The sequence below is a fragment of the Syngnathoides biaculeatus genome, chromosome 5, assembly GCF_019802595.1.
Source record: "Syngnathoides biaculeatus isolate LvHL_M chromosome 5, ASM1980259v1, whole genome shotgun sequence".
Classification (NCBI taxonomy): domain Eukaryota; kingdom Metazoa; phylum Chordata; class Actinopteri; order Syngnathiformes; family Syngnathidae; genus Syngnathoides; species Syngnathoides biaculeatus.
In genome coordinates this window covers 26,520,819-26,545,612 of record NC_084644.1, presented here as the reverse complement: position 1 = coordinate 26,545,612, position 24,794 = coordinate 26,520,819, and the positions used below count along the sequence as shown (strand labels likewise).

At 41.1% G+C, this 24,794-nt stretch overlaps 2 protein-coding genes across 13 annotated transcripts in view; one reads left to right on the top strand and one right to left on the bottom strand.

Annotated features, from left to right (window-relative positions):
- The window catches only part of adam22 (ADAM metallopeptidase domain 22), a 68,132-nt gene that overhangs the window by 39,613 nt on the left and 3,725 nt on the right, over positions 1 to 24,794 (top strand). For 3 of the 9 annotated variants that reach the window (XM_061819124.1, XM_061819127.1, XM_061819126.1), the window contains 24 exons: positions 8,812 to 8,872; positions 8,949 to 9,025; positions 9,333 to 9,407; positions 10,403 to 10,474; positions 12,357 to 12,523; positions 12,931 to 13,015; positions 13,146 to 13,236; positions 13,463 to 13,514; positions 16,250 to 16,349; positions 16,491 to 16,562; positions 16,772 to 16,864; positions 16,939 to 17,019; positions 17,099 to 17,149; positions 17,240 to 17,303; positions 18,120 to 18,225; positions 18,292 to 18,411; positions 18,484 to 18,652; positions 18,899 to 19,010; positions 19,548 to 19,638; positions 19,864 to 19,917; positions 20,220 to 20,420; positions 20,793 to 20,893; positions 20,975 to 21,041; positions 24,043 to 24,166. In XM_061819124.1, coding sequence (XP_061675108.1) covers positions 8,812 to 8,872; positions 8,949 to 9,025; positions 9,333 to 9,407; positions 10,403 to 10,474; positions 12,357 to 12,523; positions 12,931 to 13,015; positions 13,146 to 13,236; positions 13,463 to 13,514; positions 16,250 to 16,349; positions 16,491 to 16,562; positions 16,772 to 16,864; positions 16,939 to 17,019; positions 17,099 to 17,149; positions 17,240 to 17,303; positions 18,120 to 18,225; positions 18,292 to 18,411; positions 18,484 to 18,652; positions 18,899 to 19,010; positions 19,548 to 19,638; positions 19,864 to 19,917; positions 20,220 to 20,420; positions 20,793 to 20,893; positions 20,975 to 21,041; positions 24,043 to 24,166 — 2,286 coding nt within the window. Of the gene's footprint in view, positions 1 to 7,174; positions 7,291 to 8,811; positions 8,873 to 8,948; positions 9,026 to 9,332; positions 9,408 to 10,402; positions 10,475 to 12,356; positions 12,524 to 12,930; positions 13,016 to 13,145; positions 13,237 to 13,462; positions 13,515 to 16,249; positions 16,350 to 16,490; positions 16,563 to 16,771; positions 16,865 to 16,938; positions 17,020 to 17,098; positions 17,150 to 17,239; positions 17,304 to 18,119; positions 18,226 to 18,291; positions 18,412 to 18,483; positions 18,653 to 18,898; positions 19,011 to 19,226; positions 19,478 to 19,547; positions 19,639 to 19,863; positions 19,918 to 20,219; positions 20,577 to 20,792; positions 20,894 to 20,974; positions 21,042 to 24,042; positions 24,167 to 24,794 lie in introns of those variants that run through there. The other 6 variants (XM_061819128.1, XM_061819129.1, XR_009794901.1 and 3 more) reach the window with 6 other exon arrangements.
- cldn12 (claudin 12) lies at positions 531 to 7,948 on the bottom strand. Of its 4 annotated transcripts, none has more exons than XM_061819134.1 (3): positions 7,860 to 7,948; positions 4,601 to 4,862; positions 531 to 3,858 (listed from the first exon to the last, which is right to left on the bottom strand). In XM_061819134.1, the coding sequence occupies exons 2-3, from the start codon at positions 4,817 to 4,819 to the stop codon at positions 3,052 to 3,054; spliced, it is 1,026 nt and encodes a 341-aa protein (XP_061675118.1). In that variant the 5' UTR covers positions 4,820 to 4,862; positions 7,860 to 7,948; the 3' UTR covers positions 531 to 3,051. The 4 variants fall into 4 exon arrangements, with proteins under 4 accessions (XP_061675118.1, XP_061675116.1, XP_061675117.1 ...); XM_061819132.1 differs by lacking the exon at positions 7,860 to 7,948 and adding an exon at positions 7,436 to 7,604; XM_061819133.1 differs by lacking the exon at positions 7,860 to 7,948 and adding an exon at positions 7,436 to 7,604 and having other exon boundaries at positions 4,601 to 4,840.

Here is a 24,794-nt window from a genome sequence, read left to right as displayed (position 1 = left end):
AAAAAATACACGTTTCACAAGAATGACATTTTCAGCTGTAAAAACTCAGAATTCCGTGAATCCGTTGAAAATTCTCATCCCTGTAGACAATTTGCACTACCACTTATAGGCAGTTTCAAGTTTGTGCCCAGAAAAAGACCCATGCAGGCACAGGGAGAGCATAGAAACTCCACAGAGGCAAGGCCAGATTTGAAACCGGATCCTCAGAACTGTGATGCAGCTGTACAAACCAGTTATGCTCCATGCTACTGCCCACACCCAATAACTGAAAATTAATGAAGTTCAACACTTGTCTCCACAATTGAGTGTACTACATAGTTGTGTGCATGTGTTCTGCCTTTATCTTCAATCATACATAACATTTTTTAATCCCAGAATGGGGAAATTTGCAGAAAATGTATTTAGAACCAATTGTCAAATTTTACTACGTAGGGTCTTTGTCTAAAAGTGTGAAACAACCTCTACAGTTTATAATTCGTTCCAAAAATTAGAACTTGTGTGTAATGAAGGCGCAGAGTTCACAATCCCAAGTATATTGTTTAATAGGAAAAAAGTGAGGGTAGAAAAAGATTTTTCCTTGACTTCTATTACAAAATAAAATGATAGGCATTTGTCAATAAAAATGCTACGTGTGCTCATTATGCAAAAAACAACAATCTGTTCAGGACTGTTTAAAACTTCATAAAGCACTACAGGTGCTTTTTCCTACAATATTTTAAGTAAAAACATACTTCCATCAAGTATCATTCTTTACATAGTGTCATTTCGGATTAGAATTCATACAGTAACACACAAGAGAACACAAAAAAACATTCATTGTAAACTGGCACGCAATGTACTCATTAGTACGCACAATAAGTGTATTGGTGTTCCACATAAACAGTGATTCATGTTACAGAAAAGTAATAGTAGTGATCTCACGCACCTTCATCCTGAAGTCAATTTCTGACTCTTCAGCATTCAATGTAACAGCAGAATACAGTAGTTGCCATTCAGTGGAAAGGCTACCAAAGGTAATTGTACATGCATGGAATCATGACAAATTGGCCCTGTACAGTGGAACCTCAAATCAAACACCTGTGAAAATCTTAACGTAACAGTGTTGTACAAGTTTAAAAGTTATATACAATGTAACACATAAAAAAAGAAAGCCCACTTGCAGTCAGGTGGGAGATGCTGGCGCCTTTCATTCAGATGGGGCAGGTTTGAGTCAATTCCCAAGCCAGATAAAAAAAATATACAGGTTGTATAACGGAAATAATCATGTGAGTGAGCCCATGTGGCGACATCAAAAGTTGCAACAACAGAGAGACTGCCAGAGTCGGCTTTTACAGGTAATACCAGACAAGTGATTTTTCTGTTTATAGGTGGAATTCAGTCTTTTTAAATTACATAGATTAAAAAAAAAACAAAACATTTTTTTCTGCACTATTCCGACTGTAACCCGTGCCAGAATCCACACTCGGTTCATTTTCTGATCCGACTTTTGCAAGTTAGGCTGAAAATTTGATACTCGTCTGTTGATTGGTCGAATGTGGAACACCGAAACAACTAACCCCAGTTGTAGATAGGGTAGTCAATAACGAGGTGAGAGTTCAGAAGCAATTACTTGTAAAAATGTCAGTATTATTTGCTGACACCAAAACATGACAGTAATAATTGTGGTCAAATTCATGCATTTCAATTATTTACGAAAACAAGAAATTAAAACGTTTTTGAATAGATACGATATACATGCTATGAAAGCACGCTTGCATGCCATGATGCAAATCTGAATTAAATTTAGTTTCACTTCTAGTAGTTTACTCGGTTGAATTTGTATTTGAATTTGTAATTTGAAAAATAATGAACATTGTGTACATTTTGAAAAAATTCATTTATTTATAGATGTACGACATATATTTCATTCATAATACAATTTAGAAAAATTGCATGTTAAAATTGGTGATCATCCTTTGATCATGTTTGCAGCCCCCTGAACCCCAGCTATTTTTCTGTCTTTTTTTTACTCAGTCAAATCACATCCCTGTAATACTTAGTTTAAAGCCCAAATAAAAAGCTAAGCAAGCAGATAGTAACATGATTTTGATGTTACATAATTTGGAGTCTCTTGAAATCTGCTGATAACACGTATCAGATCACGTGACGGTGGTTTCATACACAACCCAAAATTTGTCGCATGCCTTGGCATAAAAGTTTCATTTGTTCCGTGACCGGGCTCAAAACACTTGTATCACAAATCATCTTTGGCCAGTGAAATTAATGCAAATGCCATGTTGTGTTTCAAGCCTTATGCTCCCCATTAATGTGTGGCCAAGAGGCCTTTTTATACTGTCATTCAGACAAAGACGACTATCACAGCTAAATGACTCAGTAAGTTGCAGTTATAGTATTATTATTTTTTTTTTTTTTTTTTTTTTTTACAGAGGATATACAAAATATGGCCGTGAAAATTGTGATATTGTCTGTCTATGTGGTGTTGTTCTACCGTTTGTGCTCAAATATCCATTGCTTAAAGTGTTATAACACCAGGTCTGTTTTGCATTAAGATTGTGGACGTTGAAAGTAGTGAGGTTCTTCGAAGTTTTTTTTTTCCCACTAAAAAAGTGTCACTACACATCTTGAAGCCTTATTTGCAGATTATTTTACAAACTGTTTGTTGTGAATTAAGTCGACTAAAAAAAATAAATAAATGTATCACTATATCTTTCTAAAAACAAAATAAAAAAAGGTTAAAATCCAAATTGCATTGCTTTTGGGGTGTTTGACTTTGAAGGTTCCACTGTACCAAGAAAACCAATAAATAGTTGGCATTCAGTGTAGTTAGTTTGTAGGCACTCATTCATGGCCAGGGGCTGAATTTTAGTATTCTCCCAAGACATACTCTTCTGTGCACCCTGGAATTTTTTAATTTTCCTTCATATCATAAAATACATCCAGAACTCTTCACTCGTGCTCACTTCTACGATTTAGTCAGGCCCATAGAGAGCATTAATTTAAGATGAACCTCTCAGAGAATGATAACATGAATGTAAACTGAAAAGACATTTCTTACTGTGTCACCACTGGAATGTCAATCTCAATGGCCGACATCCGTGAGCGTGTGGAGTAGCGGTGGCTGGCGTAGCTGGGCGCGTAACTGTGTGAGGGGGCGTAGCTTTGGGAGGGCGCGTAGGTCTGCGAGGGTGCGTAGCTGTAGGCCTGGGTCCGTCCCACCTCTGAGCCATAACCATCGAGAGCAGGAATCTGAGACACGTACAATTGCGGTGGTGCGGGGGCGGCCACGCTTTGAATGTAACCTTGAGTGGGCACGTACTGCTGTGTGTCAATCACTGTGGGGGGATGGGCCTGAGGCGGCATGGGCTGAGGAGCATAAACCGGCGACGGTGGGAATCCGTTGGGCGTGAGCGGCTGGGTGGACGCGGAGGTGGACATAGAGGGAAGGGGCAACCAGAATGGCGAGGGCAGCTTCTTGCACATGCAGTACCACATGAACATGAACAGGGCGGCCAGCATCAATCCTCCGGAGCAGCCTATGGACACGTACGGAGCGAAGCCATCAGAGAAAATGTTGTCGTATTTCTTGTTCAGCTCCTTGGTACCAAACAGGAACCACACAGAGGGTGCGATAGCAATGGCGCCGCCCAGGAAGAGAAACGCGCCTGCCACCAGGTGACAGCCGGCACTGTTCACCAAGAAGCGGAGGCCCTTGATGTCCGGTTCGGGCTTGTCGGAGCAGCAGCAGGTTTTACACATGCCGGCCATGCACAGCAGCAGGGCCAGAGAGCCAAAGGCCAGTCCCGCAGGGACGCAGAACTGAAGCAACCTCAGGTCCAGTTGGTCCACTTTGGAGTACCACTGCAAACATCAGATCATTCACACCAATTTAGCACTTTGGTTGGTAGAGTTACTAACCTAGCAACAAATGTGGCTACTTTTAAAAGTCCTTTGGAATATTTCAGCAACTTTTCAAAAGCGACACAAACTGGTGATACTAAATGCGATTCCACCTAGTCAATGCAGATGAAAATCAAGTTAGTCTTGCAAATGGTGTTTAACATTCCATATTTCAACCATTTCTCTGGTGGCTTTATTTGCTAAATTTACTTGACATGTTTAAACAGTTCTACCACCACGATAGGGCTGTCGCTATCGATTACTTTTAAAATTGTATTCTAGTTATTATCCCATCGAGTAATCAGATGGAAATTAATTTTACATTGTTAAACAATATGAACGTGAGGTACAGGAAATATTCTGTCCACTTGAGTCACTAGATCCATGTTCGACTGTAGTATGTGTGACTTTGAGTGAGTATGGCCTTGAGAAACAGCTCATGTATGAATGTGCATATTACGTTTTGGTTTCTAACCGTTTGTACAAAATCATGTTTTGCAAAAAAACAGCACGACCAACCCAGCCATAGTGTAATTTACACATTTGTAATTACATCATACGATGGCACCACATAGTAGCAAATAAATCCGCCTTCGGCATTAATGCATGATAAACATGGTGACAAGACATTTACAATTGATGATGTGGAAAAAAAATGTATACTGTGCAGTGAGAAACTACAGAGAGAATCCCACAGGTGTACCTCTGCATCATAGTAATAGCATCCTGAATAGCCGTCTTGCTTGACGCACTTCGTCCACAGCCCGTCGTACACGCTGATATTCTTGGCGTTGCGATTGAAGGTGACCAGACGGGTCACGCGCCACTGAGGGACTAACGCTGCCACGGCCAAGCCAGCCACAGACACAAAGGCGATGATGAAGGCAAAGGCGTTGGTGGCGTGAATGTCCCGGCAAGACATTGTGCTTTGTCTTGAAAGATACTGCGGCCAAGAAAAAAAGGACCTGTTGTAAAAAATTGTTAGACATAATTATCAATATTTTGTATTGGAAGTAACAAGTAACAGGCCGTCTGGTCAATACATGTTTCCAAAAATAGTTTCCAGTTGTCAAAGTTTATTCATTCCAGAATTGGCCACTGCTGTTTACAGGGCTTGTGATGAAATATAGGCAAAGACTGGCACATACATATTTATGAGTCTAAGATATGCAATATGCAATAGATCCACCCAATACACAACGCCTGTGCCTATGTGGTGGCCATGTTGAATGTGACGACATTCAACAATGCATTGATGTAGCGGCCCATGATGTCAGGATTTGATTGGCGCATAGAAGTTTGCTCAGAAAGAGAGCAGCCTTGGGTGTTTTTTTTTTTTTTTAAATGTCTCTGGAGCCGTCCTCCAGTCTGAAAATTAAATATTTTGTATGGTAACAGTTTTTATGTCAGTTTTTGTATGGCATCTAATTAACGGATCTGGAAATGGGGTGCACGCCAATTCTGGGAGGCCCATGAAAGTGACACGTTACAACTGACTGGCACCATGGCCGAGCACACACGCATTGTAAGTTGGAATCGAATAGAAAACTTTTTTTATATTCCTTTATTATTTTAAATCCTTTTTATTGTAGTGGATGGGGGGGGGGGGAGTATTAAACCAATATTTTGTACTGAACACTAATATGGGTTTATATGACCCAAAAGGCAGAGTGGCACACCTGTAGAATGTTCGCCTCACAGTTCTGAGAACTGGGGTTCAAAACCCAGCCCCACCTGTGTAGAGTTTGTATGTGCTCCCTGTGCCTGCATGGGTTTTCTCCTGGCACTCAGGTTTCCTCCCACACCCCAAAAACATGCAACATTAATTGTAGACTCTAAATTGCCCCTTGGTGTGATTGTGAGGGCGACTATTGTATGTCTCCATGTGCCCTACGATTGGCTGGCAGCCAGTTCAGGGTGTACCCTGCCTCCTGCCCATTGATGGCTGGGATAGCCTCCAGCGCTCCCGCGACCCTTGTGAGGTTAAGCGGCTCAGTAAACAGATGGATGGATGACCACATAAAAGTGCTTCAGTGGGACAACCAATCGGCCCCTATTGGTCCATTAAATTGTGGTCCCACTACACATGATTCTGCTTATGTTGTTTATTTCTTGGTCGTATTTTTGAAAAATACTTGTGCTGGTCATAGCAGTAAAAACTGAGCAACGCTCGTTCAACTTTTGTAAACCACTCTATTCCCAGCCACTGTTAGTGCCAAAAACACCAGAGAAACTTAAATTAATAGATTCATTGCCTAGCCCTGCATCACTAGATGATGTATAACAACACTCTAATGAAGTAAGGCCATAACTTTGTGTACCCCTCTTGTATTCCTATTCATTGCAGTTAAGTTGACCTAATATCCAAAGCCTCTGAGACAATACTCTCATTTTATTGACAAACAGTAACAAGGACTCCGTGATGGAGGATGCTGGGAAAGAGCTCCGAGACCAACTGAACAAAACACAATAGAATCTGCATCGAACTATAAGTCTGTTATTTTACATTTAAAGCAAGCAGCTATGGTTGATTGTAAAAAGTTGCTCTGTATTTTCATCAGGTACATTTCAATGAATTAGATCAGTGTCTAATGCTTAGTTTTGTTGGGTACTTAAATTAAAAAAAATCTGTGATTCAAAAGAAGAAGAAGAGATGCACAACACACGCAGTGAAATATTTCATGATTAAATAAATGTGTGTGTGTGTGTGTGTGTGTGTGTGTGTGTGTGTGTGTAATTCGGTCTTTCAAATTCACATTTCAATAGATCTGATCAGTACCTAACAATTTAGTTCGGTAGTTGAATTGAAAACTCAGCGATGGGCAACACACAGAGAGAGAGAGAATAAAATTTTTCATGATTTAAATATGTATATATATGTGTGTGTGTGTAGAATTCGGACTTTCAAACTCACCATGTTCGGAAAGTAGAATATTATGTATCAATCAAGAAACTATGAAAAGGATTTGTAATGTACACATTAGATAGCTATCTGCCCTTTAAAAATATTTTCCCGATATTTAAATGAAACACTCGAATGTAGGAGTACTGAAATGAAGGCTTGAACTTCACACAAACCGCAGTGTTGTCAACACTTTTCCCAAACGATTTAACCAATTTATCAATTCATTTTCCATACCACCTATCAATATCCAATTGAATATAATTCTTGCTCATCGTTATTTATAACAACAATAATCATATTACTACCTGTTTGCCATACGTAGCTTAGCCGCCTGGTGAGCTGATGACTTCCCCTAGTTTACAAAGTAAACGGGTGACAGCTAGTAACGCTCCAGTGGCGAAGTTATGTTTTACCTGCATTAATGATTCATACAAACTGCTTACTGTATGAATAAAATCAACGAGCTCAATGTAAAGACGTGCTTAAATGTAATACAACGCTCGCGTCCGTTTGCTAACTCGCTAGCACTGCTGCAACCTGTTGAAAGCCGAACTCCGTTTCACCAACTCTGATGCTGAACACGGTCACACTTGAATCGAAGTTTCGTCAGAACGACTCCGGCAAATACTGTACCTTGTTTCCCAGCTGCCGGGTCGTGTTTATATCTTAGGTCGCGGCATTTCCTTTGAACAACAAAGCAGGTCAGAGCGTCCCGTTAAGGTACAGTTGCTAGCATTAGCATTAGCGGCGTAAACAGATATCGGGGGCATTTCCCCCACTTTGCTGTCTCGCAGCGATTAACGGAGGTTTGAAAAAGTCACACTTATTTAAAGCTATACTTTGTTTTCCCATTTAGTTGTTTTAGATTGATGGGCTATACATTTTTCATTCAAATATATGCTGTAATGATGACATTTGACTTGGATTTTAGTGGTTGGTTGTGAGATGGGAGGCTATCGTTGTACTTTGGTTTCCCAGTGGAGTAACGAAGAACAACAAATATCTGTACCTTATTTGCTAATATACTGTGTATTGGTATAATTCAGTGTTTCCCTACCTTTATTGAGGCAATGCACTCATTTTAAATTGGAAAACTCTCACGGGACCCCACCAAATAGAAAGGAAAGCGAAGCAAAGGAATTTGTACAACGCATTTCACAAACAAGGTGCTTTACATGATTAAAAGCTTTTCAAAACAGAGAAAAAAAACATTTAAAACAGAGAAAGAATAAAAATGATAAATGAATAAATAAATAAAAGTAAAAGAAGAAAAAAGTATTAATACTGGAATGCTGATGATCTAGTAGTCAAATGTTTTTAGATAAGCATTTGTGTTATATCAGTGATTCTCTGCTTGTGGGTCACAGACGGGTAATAAAAATGGATTCATGGTGCTTAGTTTCACATGTTTTATGTGCACAGTTCGGGCATTGATTTGATGGCTAAAGATTCCTGTAAAAAGAGTACTTAGAAAAAAGCGGGTAAAATGGTCACCTTCTCACTCAACCAGTTTTTGGTTGTCATGAAATGTGCTGTTCCCAGGTGGTTCCTTTTCATGCTTGCAATTGCCACAGTTTTCTTTTGCTTTGGAAAAAGATGAACTAATTTCACTCTTAAAAATTACAGCAAGTTGCACAAGGGGTTTCCATGTTTGCCTCAACGTTCTGAGGGTTGATCTTCTCACTTTGGCTTAGGCCTTTCTTGGTGGGGTTTGCATGTTTTCCCTCGGCTTGCTTGCTTGCTTGTTGTTGTTGTTGTTGTTGTTGAGGGTACTCCATCTTCCTCCCACATACCAAAATCATGCACATCAGGTTTGTTGAAAATGGTAAAATGTCCAAAGGTTTGATTGTGATAGTGAATGGTTGATTGCCTGTAGGCAAAATGCCTTTGGCTGGCGACCAGTCCAGGGTGTATGCCGCCTGTTGCTGAAGTCAGCTGGGATGGGCTCCTGCTCATGGACGTGACGATGGTGATTTCATCAATAATTGTTCTGATTTTCTGTTCTTCAGGGCGATGTTCACTTGATTTACAAATCCGGAGGACCAGATGAACTTCATGACTTTCCCCGTGGTAAAAGTCCATGCTGTCAAATTTGTTTTAAAATAACTGATTTTAAAGTTCAATATTAGTAACAATCACCTCTTAGGTAACCATCGTGAGCCACCCTTTCCCAGTCCTCCTTTTCCTGGCGCAAGAATTGTTCACAGGAGAAAGAAGAGACAGGTACAAACAGACCAATGAAGCTAATTGGTTACAGTCTTTTTTGTGTTTTTTTCCCCACTAACGAGAAAAAAAAACAGCATAGTTTCCCTGCTCTCAGCAGCCCTTCACATTTCATCTCTTTCTCTCCATGAAATATTTACAGTGCATCATCGTTGAGAGTTGCTCTCATCTGTTTTTCAGGAGGACGACAAATTTTTCTGTAGCCAAGCAAAGTTCATCACTAGCGACTTGACATGCTGTTGCCAGGCCTCACATGACTGATAAATTATTATTATTATTCATTTGATGAACGTGTACTTCTTTTCAGGCTCCACACATGTCCCGAAGTGTGGAAGATGAGATCAAATACATTGAACTGATGGTCATCAATGACCATTTAATGGTAAGTTAGATTACAAAAATGCAGTCCTTTCATTTTAGTTTCTACATACGTTTTTATTTATTCATTCAAACAAGCAAACAGCACTGTCGAATGAAAAGCATTTAGTATTTATTTATCTATTTGTTCAGTTAATTTTTTTTCTTTTGTTTTTAAACATCCAAAGATCGCTGTTGGATGAAAAGCATCTAATTTAGAAAGTCTTACAAAAGCCATTCAACTGACTTCGAAATTTTTCATTCTGACCATCATAAAACCTTTTTCAAGTCAATACGTAATATTTTATTTAACATTCTAAAAAGATAAGTTAAAACACGAGCTTTGTTGTAACTAAAATAAAATCCTCTTCCTTTGAAGACACATGATTGACAAACAATGGAGACGGAGTTTAAAGGTGTTTGCACGGTGATGCTGTCACCTAGTGGCATGTACTCGATTGTTGGAACGAGTGTTAGTCGTGTAGAGTATTTACTTTGCAACCTGTTTGGTAAACACTCACTTGTTCATATCGCAGTCAGTAACCAAACACTTTTCCATGTGGTATTCCAATTTTTGGTATTCTGATAGAGCCTTTTTCTTTTCAAAAAGGAATTTTAGCGTTATTGCTGTTGGTGTGGATGTGATTTGGATGTGGCATGATGATGGTTTCCTCTAACTTTTGCGCCGTATTTTTCCACATCATTTTGCTTGAACTCCAAGTTGTACATATCTCTGGACATTTGAGTTAATTTAGAGTTTAAAAATAAAAAAGCAATATAAACAAGCATCTTAAAACTTGGGGATACGATTGATTACACATGCACTGTTTCCATGTAATGGTGATCTTACTTTAGTTTTTTTTTTTTATGCACAACTAAGCATTAATGAGACATTTGAAAGTCAGTTGCAAATGGAAAAAACTAGCCGATTGCTGATTATTTGGATTTACATTCAAATATTTTGAAATGGATTTTCCACTAATGTGTATCTCTTCTTGTTTTCTCTTTTCTCCTCTTCAGTACAAGAAGCATCGTCTCTCCGTTGGCCACACCAATAACTATGCTAAGTCAGTGGTCAATATGGCTGACATGGTAAGAAACACATCGATCCTCCTCTCTGAAAGCTGGCCACAAACACTTCCTGCTATCGGCGTTGAGCTCTCATCATACTAATTTCTCATTTAAACAACCCCACTCTCATCATTTTAAATAGCCATTAAGCGGCCACTCATGAGTACTCCGCTCGAGGAGACTGTGGTAGCATGAATGTCACGGTTGGAATCATTCATTGGTGCGCTTCTTTATCGAAATGTCACCAGCCCCCGGCTCACAACTATAAGTTGATTGCCTCGTGAAGCTCCCGCGGAAAAGGTCGAGCGTTTTTCTCGCGCCCTTGAAAAAGATCATATGAAGCGGATCGTCTTCGGAAAGCTCTCATTGATTTCCACGTACGAGTTGAATTTCCCCTTTGCTCGAAGCGGCTGCATCGACGAGGTCACGATCATAGGGTTGCAAGTCAAGTCTGAAAACTTCAGTGATGAACGGTGGGCCATGCATACCCCATGCAAACATTTGAACTGGCCTGCTAAACTGTTCTTAAAAATAAATGAAACCTCAGCTGCACTGTTATAAAAATACATAATTATTATTTTGCCTTCTGAGGACATTAGTTTTGGTCACCATTATTGGAACCCTTCAAGCACTCAATGTGGAATATTTGAATCAAGTCAATCAAATGAAACTTTTTTTTCATACAAAAGAGCAAATGATATTTTATGAACAGATGAAACAAAAATAGAGCAATTTGGCAACGCACACAGACAGTGCAATGAAGTCTTTGAGGAAAAGAATATCCCAACAATAGCCAAGAATGGTGAAGGATCCACAATGCAGTGGGGCTGCTTAGCTACATATGGGACTGGAGGCAGTGACTGTATCACAGGGATCATGAAATAAAAAAATTCAAGAGATTCCAGAGTGAAATCTGTTATCCAGTTTGGCTTTTTAAGAATGGTCAGCAATGAATACTGATCTCAATTTGGGGTAAGAACTGAAATCTGTCATTGGGGAAAAGAACCCTGCAACCGTTCAAGAGCTTCAACAAATTGCAAAGGAAGAGTGGGAGAAAATACCACATAAGAAGTGCAAAAAGCTTATAGATGGATACAAGAAACTGCTGCAACACGGAAAACGAATAGAAACTCCTATAAGGCAGACACGAGATCAAGTTACGTAGACTCCGTTTATTCACAAATGGCTGCGCGTAGCATACAACAACAAAAGGGAAGTAAAGGTGCGCGTAACTCATGAGCAGCAGCCGTGGCATTACACACCAAAATAGATGCGTGGGGGAAAAAAAATGTAACACGCGTAAAAACAAGCACAAAACAGGATGAACTCCAAGTGCGCATAACACGCAAGCAGCAGCCTCAATAGTATAAACGAAAAAAAGCGTTCTGCGTAACAACAAGCATTTCTAACTCAATCACATTGTGCTGATACCACAAAAGCAACATCAGAAAACCAGAGCATGAAAGATACGTGTGGAGGGTGTCATCGCTGCCAAAGCGTGTGCAACTAAATATTATGGAGGAGTGCCAATATTGCTGCACTTGTGGTTTTCTCCTTTTTTCTTGGACGTGACAAGATCTAAGTTGGAAAAAAAAGACAAATTTCTTTGTTAAACTACTTTGGACCTCCCAAAAAAATATCCTGGTGTTATATGATATACGTTTGGTACATTTCCATTTATATCTGAAGATATTACACAGGATATACATATACTAATGGGGAAAAAAGTTCCTCATCTTCTAATCTAAAGCATCATTACTCACACACACCTCCAGTATAAAGCAGTACAATAGAGTATTGTATTTGAATCCTTCAGTATTGTGGTTTCTACAAACTAAATGACAAAGCTTGTCGTTGACATTTTTCAAATGTACTCTCATTACTTCGCTCTGATTCCCCCCAGATTTTCAAGGAACAGCTAAATACTCGTATTGTGCTGGTTGCCATGGAAACATGGTCCGCTGACAACAAATTCAACATCGACGACGACCCCATGGTGACCCTGAAGGAGTTCATGAAGTACCGCAAAGATTTCATCAAGGAGCGATGTGACTCCGTGCACCTCTTTTCGTTAGTGCCACTTTTATTATCAAAATACAGCATTTGGACAATGACATCATTTACGTGTCCACAATGGATTTTAAATGTCGAGTTATACGAAGCTCTTTTTTTTTGTAACCTTAAAAAAATTTCAGTTTTCTACTAATTACAGTACATTTTTATACAAAATCCTACTAGATTCTGAAAACTGTCGCAATTTGCTCTACATTCTTTGTTTCTAGTGTTGATCCCGTGTGTAAATATTGACTTAAATCCAGCTTTAATGATTTCTTTTTTCCCCTTTATACCCCACCACAATAGATCTGAAATCAAAATTAATGGAAGACGCGATTAAAGTGTAGACTCATTTGAACTAAAGAGGCTGTCATTGTTTGAGTGACTTTCAAGGTATTTCTTTTCAATGTTTCTGTGGTCAGAGGGAACCGTTTTCACAGCAGCTGGGGTGGTGCTTCCTACATGGGGGGTGTTTGCTCCCTCACCAAAGGGGGAGGTGTCAACGAGGTAACCTTTGAACTATGTGCTTCTGATTGGGGATGTTCATTATTTCTCTGTGTCCCATAATGTGAGCTGGATTTATGACGATCTTTTCGATTTTTTTTTTGGTCGTTGTGCATTTGTCTCCCTTTATCAGTACGGGAAAACAGATGAGATGGCCATAACTCTGGCTCAGTCCCTGGGGCAGAACATTGGCATCTTCTCTGACAAGAAAAGAATCCTTAATGGTACATTGTCCTATTTAAATCAATCATACACTTTTGTATTTTAGATATTTGCAACCACAATATTCTTACTGGCTGACCCTTTTTCCTTGTGAAATGTGCTTTTTTTTTACTTGCTTTTCACGCTCACTAATAATCACATAATCAGTTATTATTTTGATGACTGAACACTCATTTTAGATGTCATTAATGCATCTAATAGTGTTTTTTTTTTTTTTTTTTTAAACAGGAGAGTGCAAGTGTGATGATCGTTGGTCAGGCTGCATCATGGATGATGTTGGGTAAGGAAAGATTTTCTTGAAGACATGAACTGAAAGTCCCCCCATAATAACTCAGTGGTAGCAAGTCATTAGTGTACATTAGCATTGCTGCAATTAGAGAACTCAACAGTAGGTGTCAGCCCACGACTATTCTCTGTAGTCTAGCTGGTTTTTACTTCACTAGCCTATTGCACTTCTGAATTATGCATTTAGTGTTCTTTCATGTCCTTGTGGAAAAAAAAATTAACTTTGTGTGGCATTGTGACTCTGTGTTGTGCAGTTATGTAAATGCTCCCTCTCAAATACATACTTCTTGCATTCCCCCTCCATCCCAAATGTGACAGCAGGTGAGCTGAACTTGGCTAGAAACATTGCTTGTGCTCTTCTGACCCACAGCCTTGGCAAAAACGGTTGTCAGCCATCACAACCAAATGTCTCCGTTTGTTCAAATGATGTGAATGAACGCAGTCCGATGTGCCGTTTGTCCGCACCGACTGTTTTTGGCATCATTGAACGACGCTGCTCATCTATGTTATTCTATTCTACACCGAGTGGATACTTCATTAGGGACACCTAGTATTCTATGGGGTGCAGTATAAATATTCTGCCTATAAAAACATGGTACAGCTCAGGTGTAAGTGATCCTGTCACAAAGGTATTCATTCTACAATAGGCTCATAATTGTGTAGTAGAACCACATTGCATCAAATTACAAAACGCACTTTAAGCAATAGTGGATAGTATTGTTAAATGAATACCTCTCTAGCAGTGTCACTCAAAACTGATCATTACTGAGAGCAGAATTTTTTATACATTTGTACAGTTAGTACAGGTGTTCCTAATGTTGTGGCCTGTTTTGCTTCTCCTATGGCTACAGACAGTGGCCAATCAGCTTAGCTTTAATTTGTCTTTTGTATTTCCTCAAATAGTGCCTGTCCCTCGATAATAGATACCACGGCCCAATTAGTCACTGGCCATGTAATACACTTCGAGCTTTCCTCTCATAAAGCCCTCAGTTTTACATCAAACACAGGTCGTCACTGTAATTATCGTAGTCGTTGCTAGCCAAAACAGTAGCACCTGGAATAGCACATAAGCAGTCTCTCAGGTGATGGAGACATTTCGCTCACTGTAAATGATTTTACATCTTGTGGGATGGCCCAGTAGGCTCTGACATGTGAACGCGCCACAACATTGCGTGCATCTGCATTGGTTCTATTTATTATTAGTAGCAACCCTTTTTACACTCTACTCCCATACATTGTAATACAAGGCTGTCTTAAGATTCCAGTTTAGTTCAGTGACATGACTTGTAGCACTAACTGATGCAGTAAACTGTAGTAATATTAGTAATTTCGTGAGTATTGTTCTAATCCCTGTCTACGTGTTGCCCCTGATCCAATTTGATAGCCCAATTGTGTCATTTTGCATTATTTTCAATACCATTTGTTTGATGTTTATTTGACAGTAACCGTCATTTCGGAGCAGCAATAAACATCTTGAAGCCTCTTTTTTTTTTAATTGTTTGTAATTTGCTAAACTGCTGCTTGTGAATTGACCACACAGTGATTCTCTCTGAAATATTTCCTTCGAAATCAAAGGAAAAAAAATCATCTGACCAACACCTAATATCTCGAAAAACCTGTAAGTTCGGTCAGTCTTATCTTAAGGCAGCACTGTATGCTTATTTGTAATATTGTTTACAATTTACCCCCTGTAATCTGCTCCTCCCCGTCTGCAGTTGAGCCACTATTTGCGGGAATACAGCACTTCCCAAAGTAGCTTCACGTTGGTCTTTTCATCAATTTCCATCTCTCGTCTCGTCCATGTGTATTCGATTGATACTGTCTGCAATGTCAGTCTCATCAGAACTGGCCCAACTTGTACCTCTGACACCCTTCGTCCACACCCCCCTTGATTGGGTTCCCATCAATACATTTCAATACAACTGCTAGCAATGCTATCATGTGAACAGGTCATGTGACAGAGCGCTCTGTCATCTGTCTCCTGCTCTCTCTCTCTCTCTCAAATCAACTCAGTGGTATTTCAGACACTTCAATGTTTTCAATGAGCGACCCCCCCCAGACATGTCCATTGACGCCAGCTTCTTTTTACTCCATAGCGCCTGCATGTCTGAAATTCCTAACTCCACTGTGTTCTATTTTTACAGGTTTATCTACAGTGTGTGTGTGTGTGTGTGTGTGCTGTGTGTGTGAGAGAGAGAGAGAGAGAGAGAGAGATAGTGAGAGGGTGACAGAGAGAAAGTGAGATTGGTGCAATCATAGGACTCAATGTAACATATTATAGTGCGCTTACACCATTAATATCTTTTTCAAAACCATCTCTGACTCACTCACTGGTTAAAGTATTCCTATGTTATTGTGGTGTAGTTGTTGTACATGAGATGAAAGTAAATGAGATGAAGTACTTGCGATGTCCTGCTGTCCTGGCTTCTATTGATGCCATTCTAGTATTGAGGAAAACTGCATAACATGGACAAGTTTATGGAATGGAGGTACAATAACTGGTCATGTTACAATACTGTATTTCACATCTATGAAGGCCAGATTCTCTGACAAACTAAAAGATTTGTGATGGAATCAATTGAGTGTAGTAGCAAACTAGTTCCGTTCCTAGTTCTGCAATAAACTCTACCGGTGAGTTGTAGAAAGGATCCCCTCTCAATTGTGAGTATTCCGATGACAAATGATGACATTTATGGAAAGGCCACTGTATGCTGTGATTGTGATGAACAGCTTCTACCTGCCCAAGAGGTTTTCTGACTGCAACGTGGAGGAATATTACAACTTCCTAAACAGTGGTGGAGGAACCTGTCTGTTCAACCAACCCCTCAAGGTGCGTCTTCTTCACCGTTCAGTACTTCTTTGCTCACTCAGATTCATACAATAGGATGAATATTCTCCTTTTAAAATCCTAGATGCAATGGTTTTAGCCTTGGAGGGCTCTCTCTCTTTTTTTCATCTGTTTATCCTTCAGCTGCTGGACCCTCCTGATTGTGGTAACGGCTTTGTGGACGCAGGGGAGGAGTGCGATTGTGGCAGCCCGGCGGTGAGTTGCTATTAATGAGACGCTAAAGGTTTAACTTTTGTAATCATATGTGGGCACGTGCAGGCCTAATTACACAGCGACAACATCATATAGTGTCAGACTTCATAGTGTCATGATTACAGTTTGCCCACAGACTTGTCTGGTCAAATGTGACCTGAAATTGCCACTTGAATGAATCAGTAATGGAAAAAGCTGGTCTCTTGTGACAGGAGTGTGCGAAAGAGGGAGAGAACTGCTGTAAAATGTGCACCCTGACTCAAGGCTCGAATTGTAGCAACGGACTTTGCTGCAACAACTGCCAGGTTGGGAAAAAAAAAGCTACTTCTTTCTGAAGTAACTCACCGTACATGACAATGTCATCCTTACGCTCTCACAGATGGAATTCTTGGGGGTCGTGTGCCGGGATGCGGTAAACGACTGTGACATCCCGGAAAACTGCATGGGAAACTCCAGCCAGGTGAGCACAAACCCCCCGACCCCCAGCGAAAAATTCTCAACTGAGTCACTAATCTTTATGATGGGTCTTATTTTTACAGTGTCCACCAAATGTGCATAAGATGGATGGTTACACGTGTGAAAAAGACCAAGTGAGTGAGGCCTTCGTATCAATTCTCATCAGTTTCAAATATATATCTAAATCGGCGTCACACTCTTGACATGTTATTTTTCCTTTTTAGGGTCGCTGTTTTAACGGGCGATGCAAAACCAAAGACAAGCAGTGCAAGTACATTTGGGGAGAGAGTAAGTCTAATACACTTATACAATGTAGTAAATATTTCCAACTTAAAGTCTCTCAAAATCTTTTTACATTAATTGTAAAACTAAAAAGTATTTGTTTGTCAATTTACAGTCACATGTTAGTCACATGCACACATTTTCCATTCATTTATTCATGTATTTATTTTTGTTTGTTTTTGTTATTAATGGGTATTTACATACATACTGTACATTATGTGAATATCTGTCTGTCCATTTACACACACATGCACACAGAACCACACAGGCACACACACCGTACATAACAGACACATTGTTCAAAACGGTAAGCATCTATTCAGAAGATTATCCATTTACACGAAAACGTTAACATCTACCTCTTCACATGCATTCGTACTGTCAACATAAATTTAAGCATAATGAAAACACGCGATAGATTCATATTGGGGGCGGCGCAGTGGATCAGCTGGAAAGCGTTGGCCTCACAGTCTTGAGGTCCCGGGTTAAAATCCCGAAGCCGCCTGTGTGGAGTTTGCATGTTCTCCCAGTGCCTGCGTGGGTTTCCTCCGGGCGCTCCGGTTTCCTCCCACATCCCAAAAACATGCAACATTATTTGGACAGTTCAAGGTGTACCCCGCCTCCTGCTCGTTGACAGCTGGGTTAGGCTCTAGCACTCCCGCGACCCTTGTGAGGATAAGAGGCAAAGAAAATGGATGGAGGGATGGATTCATATTGGGATTCCAACCTGTTCCATATCAGCTCTCAAGGAAAGCGACACATGTTTGTTACACGAGGGGTACGCTCTGTCTGTGACTTTGTGTCATGTGGTTTACCCTCCAGAGGCCACAGCGGCTGACAAGTTCTGTTACGAAAAGCTCAACATCGAGGGCACCGAAAAGGGCAACTGTGGGAAGGACCGGGACACCTGGATCCAATGTAACAAGCAGTAAGTGTGTCTTTTCTGTGTGCGTGAGACTCACCCGCGGATCTCCACTCAGCCTCCGTGTTTCAGGGACGTTCACTGCGGTTACCTGCTGTGCTCCAACATCTCACCTGCCCCACGACTCGGAGAACTACACGGAGGCCTCACCTCCTTCTCGGTGGCCAGACACAGCGCATCTCTGGACTGCAGGTACTTCGTACTTAGGTACTACAACACAAAAGCAGATCAAACCTCAAAATTGACCGTGTGTGTGTGTGTCAGTGGTGCTCACGTGTTGATCGATGGAGACACCGACCTTGGCTATGTGGAGGACGGAACGGCCTGCGGGACAGACCGCATCTGTTTCAACCACAAATGTCTCCCCATTCAGCAGTTCAACTTCAGCACCTGCCCCGGGACCACAGACAAAAGCATCTGCTCGGGACATGGGGTACAAAACACCCCCACATGTAGGCTTCGTCAAACTATTCATCGTGGCAGGCTGTGCATTTGGCCCCTGGGCCTTCATTTGAGTTTTATCGCTGGATGGAGGCAGCAAACTAAAGTCAGCTCACTTCACAACAATCAGTAATTTGACACGGCGAACACTTGAAAATATTGACGGCCCACCCACGTTAAACCAAATACTGTACATCCAATATATATAATAAGACGTTGACGTTTGATTTGGGTTCAGGTGTGCAACAATGAGCTGAAGTGCGTGTGTTTCCTGGGCTGGGCCGGAGAGGACTGTAACTCCACGTCGCCTCTCAGCTATCTTGTGGTGGGACCCACAGCCTCCGTTTCAGGTACCCCCCCTCCCCCACCCTCCCTGTTCCCATGTATTCTGTACTTTCTTTCATCTGCATTTTACTTTTATTTACTCCTTAAACAAAACACTCCATTCTAATATGTTGCTGTGTTTGACTATTTTCCTATTTTTGTTGATTGTTTACCGCCATCCATTCTTTATGTTTTTTTTTTTTTTTGTTTAGTTTTTTTTCACATTCATTCTTTGTCAACAGGCCGAAGTCTTTGACGGAGTGACTTGAGGTTAGATTTGAGTTCCTTTATTGCTTGTAATTCCCAGATTTTTCCTCCTCCTACCGTCCCAACTCAACCTTTATCGAATGAATGTGTAAAGTTTTTGGTGTCGACGCTGAGTGGGAACCTGAAAACTCCTTTAAAAATTGAAGGAAAGAAAATGTAGCTGTGATTCAACCCAAGTCCCTGTTTTTCTCCGCTGACACTCTCCTTGCTGTGTGTGTGTGCTTTGTGTGTCTTCCAAATGCACGAAACTGTAAATGCAATAAATGCAAATGTGTCTCCCTCATCCTGTGGGTCAGGCATAACCAGTACAAACATCATCATCTGTGCCATCGTTGGCTCCATCCTCTTCCTCGCTCTCATACTGGCTGTGACGGCTTGGTGCTACAAGTAAGTTGTTTTTTTTTCCAGGTGGTACATAATGTAAAGAGTTTGACAACCATTCCATTAGATTGTGCAGGTGCACTGAATGTTGACCACTAGTTGTTGGTGTTGCAATGTAATTGGAAGAACAATATTGGGATCTGAGCATTGATAATAATAAACGTGGACATGATGGAACATATTTGGCAGCAGATGAGTTTCAATATTGAGTAATGGCCTGCCTCCTCACAGGAGCTACAAGCAGAGACGCTACGTGGAGTCTGAAGTTCACCGAAGATTCTGCCGGTTTGTTGGCTCACAATATTTTGACATCAAATATGCTTGATTTTCACCACCAGGCTGTACATGCACGTTTGAGGCTGATTAGTTTTGCACATTTGTTGTCAATTGTTTATCATGACGTTTGAATTTGTTGCAGCAAGACTACACTGATCATTGGTGAATTATATTACAAAGGTTTGACTTTTCTTTCCCCATTTGGAAAATGTTGAATGAGCTCCGAGGCAGGTTGGAGGGAATATAAGTGAAACTAAAAAATATTCAGGATCTATGACCATGTACATGATTAGCGTCTCTTGTACGCATAGACAAATGCCGCCAGGCGACTACGTGACGAAGCCGAGCGACGCCGACTCCTTTTACAGTGACATGCCGCCCGGTGTGAGCACCAACTCGGGCTGCAGCTCCAAGAAGAGGTCAGCGTGTCTGTCGCATCTTCAGATTTGCGCGCTGTCCTTCACTCCCTCCATCCCATCCATCACTCAGAACATCTCACTGTTTGGCTTCAGGTGTGCCATCTGGTCATCCTTCATTCATTCACTCACTGTGACTGCATGGTCGTTTGCTTGTATGTGCCCTGCGATTGCCTGGCAACCAGTCCAGGGTGTACCCCCGCCGCCTGCCTGAAGTTAACTGGGATAGGCTCCAGCACTCCCGTGACCCTTGTGAGGATAAGTGACTCAGAAAGCATTCTTGTTGAATTATTCGTGAACTTTGCTTTGGCTCTGACCAGCCAGGGTTGACACTTGCACAGCTTTTGTGATTACGCGTGACCGAGGTTTTGTCTGCCAATGTCTGGCAGAAAAATGTAAGAATCTTTTGCAACTGATGTACAATATACATAAAATCTGTGGCCTCCTTCTGTGCGTGCATGTGTGTAGATCTAATGGCCTGTCCCACTCATGGAGCGAGAGAATCCCAGACGCCAAACACATCTCAGACATCTGTGAGAACGGGCGGCCGAGGAGCAACTCGTGGCAAGGTAACGGCCGACAAACGCTGGAGACAATCATGTCCGTCATACAATTCACGACTTCTCTTGCCTCTCGCTCTCTCTTGCCAGGAAACATGAGCGGACACCGCAAGAAACTGAAAGGAAAGAAGTTCCGTGCTCGCTCAAACTCCACTGAGTAAGTTCCCAGTGGCGGGCAGTGGTGAGCTCCAAGAATGTTGTTCTGTGGGAAAAAGGACTCAAAAAAAAAAAATCAGGGGTGGGCAAAATAAATGGCCTGTGGCCCACTGGCCTTTGACATGAACTAGTTTTGTATTATTTGGTGCATTCAGTCTTAATTCCCCACCTCCATATTATTGTTTTAATTTAGCTCAACACATGATCTTTTAATCATTATTTTTTGCCATTAATACAATAAAAATATTGTTAACAAACCCATTGACATGAGACATGAGACATGGAACATTTTTATGGATTTTAAGAACTAATTACAGGCAAATTATCAAAAGGAGTGATTATTCATCTATTTTATATAAATGTATAATAGGTTAAAATAGATTTGAGCACAAATATAATAAGCAACATTATGATTTTTTTTCTTGGCTGTCTGACATGAAATCAGACTAAACGTTTCCTGTTTGAGATCAATTAGAATTACCAAAATTATTTCTATATGCTAAATACCAGAATAGTGAGAGAAGGACTTTTTTGACAAATATAAATAATTGACAATACAGCCATGTGACTGTATATGTATTTATTTATCCATCCAACCATCCATTTTATGAGCCACCTATCCTCACAAGGGTCGCGGTAGTTCTCACAATGCACTGTTGGCATGTAAAATTTTTTGTGGAGCTTTTTCATTGGCATCTTGGTTTTCGTGATTACTCCGGTCCAAAAAGTTTATGAAAATTTATTTATTTATGAAAAGACTGTAGATCCAATGTTTCTGTTCCAGACACTTAAGAGTACAATTTTACATCATATTCAACTCCCACTTCAGCATATACAGTACATGCTCAGCTCACACCGAACCAGTCACCACTTGAGCTGCGGTGATGGGGCCAATGCCTGGCTCAAGGGCACATCGCCTGTAACCAGGAAGCAGACTAGCGTCTCTCCAACATATAGTCGCCTCTTTTACATTTTAGCTGTGAAACTAAATCTTCCTTCAACTTGGGTGAAGGAAAACCGAGATTCCACTCTTTATTTGATTTCATCTAATGAAGTGTCCTGTGAGTGTGGCTTGTCTAAGCGTTTGTCGTTTACTGAATGCCTGCGAATGCACCGTAATGAAGACCGTATGTACGGGCTGTTTGGCGTCACTGCGATCGGGCATCTCTTTTGCATTGCGAGCATGCCACCGACAACGAATTGATGTGATGATGTCGCCGAGACTCGGAATGCACATCGCAGAGTGGTGTGTGCGTGTGTGTGTGTGTGTGTGAGCGTGCGTGTACATAAAAGTGTGACTTTCCCATGAAGTTCATCCTCTGTCCAGTTGCATCGTGCTGTCTGTTCAACATGTCTCTTCTCTGCGCTCCTAAAATGACTCCTCTTCCTCTCCTCCCTCCATCACTGGCTCTTTTTTATCCTTTCATTCTTTCAATCCCTCTCCTCACCTTGTTTGTGTCTACCCCCCCCCCCCCACAGGTATTTAACCACTCAGGACAATACAGACTATTATGATGTAACTAAATGGGTAGAAGATGTGAATAAAAACACACAAGGACCGCACCTTAGGTATTATCTCAGACTGTGTCCTCCTTGTCTAGAAGCCCTCGTCCTTCTTTTCCTCCTCTCCTCCCTTTCTCTGCTTTTATTTGTGGCTTGGCCAAGCAAATTGAAATGAATACATCAAAAACTCAGCCTCGGTTCAGGATTGCTGCTAAGCATAAAAAAATACATGTATATATATATATGTATATATTTTTTTGGGTCTGGCACGTCGTTTGTTTCTGTTGAACCAAAATGTGGAATAAGATTTTTTTTGTGTGGATTATGTGGAATAATGTTTTTTTTTTTTTAATATTCTCTTCAATCCCCTTCATGTCCTCTTCCGTCTGCATGTTAATCGTTGTGGTGTCATGTGTGTGTGTGTGTATGCATCAGCCCAGTGTGTGACAGTCTGACCGTTACCATGCCCCCCAGCCCACTCCCCCGACCAACACCAGGTCGCCACTCTAAACGCTGTGCCCACCACCAATTGTTTCCATGACAACTGAGGAGAGATGATGAAGGGGCACTCAAATAATATGCAGGAACTAAGAAAGCATGATGTGAATTTTTCGATGATCTTGAGATCATCCCACCAGTTATTTACTACATGATGCGGTGACAGTAAATGCATTCCCTAAAAATGATTTGTTTGAATATACAATGTTTCAAATACAGTATGACCAGAACAGCATCCACTGAACAGGTTGATCCATTTATAGATATGATGTTTTCTAAGTTACTAAAGATAGATTGATAGGGAGCTAGACAGTTGATTATTGCTGTGAGACAAATTACATCTATGTTTTAATAAAATTATTTATGTATGCATTTTCATAGTTTATCTGCCCCAGCTTCCCAAGATGAACATCATCTGTAATTGCCAAAATTAGATTTGTGATATTTCCGTAATGGACTATAAACCACAGTATGTGGAGACTCTTTGAAGTCCCTGTGAAGAGGGGCTCATGCCAGTGCGGTGTAGGAACAATGAAGACATTATCAGCCCCATCCCGTCCGTCTCTCCTCCAGTGTGCTGACGTGTTGTCACGCTCAAGTTCTTTGCGGCTCCTTGACTTGTTGGCACATCTCCGTCGAAGGCTACTCTTGCCCTTTTCCCAGCATTGACCTCACACTCAGTATTCCTCACATTGAATCGCCCGCTCTAAGAAGGACGTTGCTGTGAACTAAAAAATAATTACCCCCGCCCTTCCAAAAAAAAGAAAACATTGAAAAAAGTGTCATGGATGATGTGAGGGGGACGCGAGTGAAGCCACACTGCTGGGAATTGCTGTGCTCCGCTTGTACAAGCTGATGATGATGATAATGATGATTGAGTGTACGCGTGCTTCTGCCATCAAGCCAAAGTAGCGTTAGGGGGCAACCTTCAGCACATCATCTTGTCCTGAATTGTTTTTTCTATCTTTGAATTGATGTCCTTTTTACTCTTTTGCCTGCAGGACCCTTTCACCCGCCAAGTCTCCCACTTCCTCGACAGGATCTATCGCATCGAGCAGGAGATACCCTTACCCCATGCCCCCTCTGCCCGATGACCAGAGGAAAGCAAACAGGCAAAGCGCGAGGGTCAGTTGCGCTCTCCGGCTGTCTAGCTAGCTACCTACCTAACTACGCTCCTTTCTACAGTTATCAATCTGTCTGTCCACACATTTGTCCACCATCTTGAATTCTCTCTTTTTTTTGGTATCCTTTCTCCACTATAATATTAAAGCTCACAGAACAAATGTAAAAATGAGACAAGAATAATAGAAGCAAAACCTTAAAAGGTGTTTTTAAAGGTGATAATCCGTCTCTATTTCTCCATCTCTCGGGACAATACAATGAATTAAAAATCCATCACATGAACAAATTGGGAGGCACAGTGGTTCAGCTGGAAAGCGTTGGCCTCACAGTTCTGAGGTCCCGCCTGTGTGGATTTTGAATGTTCTCCACGTCCCTGTGTGGGTTTTCTCCGGGCACTCCGGTTTCCTCCCACATCCCAAAAACATGCAACATTATTTGGACACTCTAAATTGCCCGTAAGTGCTATTGTGAGTGCGGCTGTTTTTCTCGATGTGCCCTGCGATTGGCTGGCAACCAGTTCAGGGTGCACCCTTCCTCCTACCTGTTGACAGCCGGGATAGGCTCCAGCACTCCCGCGACCCTCGTGAGGAGAAGCGGCTAAGAAAATGGATGGATGGAAAAAAAAATTGCC

Coding starts and splice junctions, on each gene's coding strand:
- cldn12 (XM_061819131.1), bottom strand. Junction 3,859..4,600: donor GCTATTACTATGATGCAGAG/GTACACCTGTGG, acceptor TGATGTTTGCAG/TGGTACTCCAAAGTGGACCA.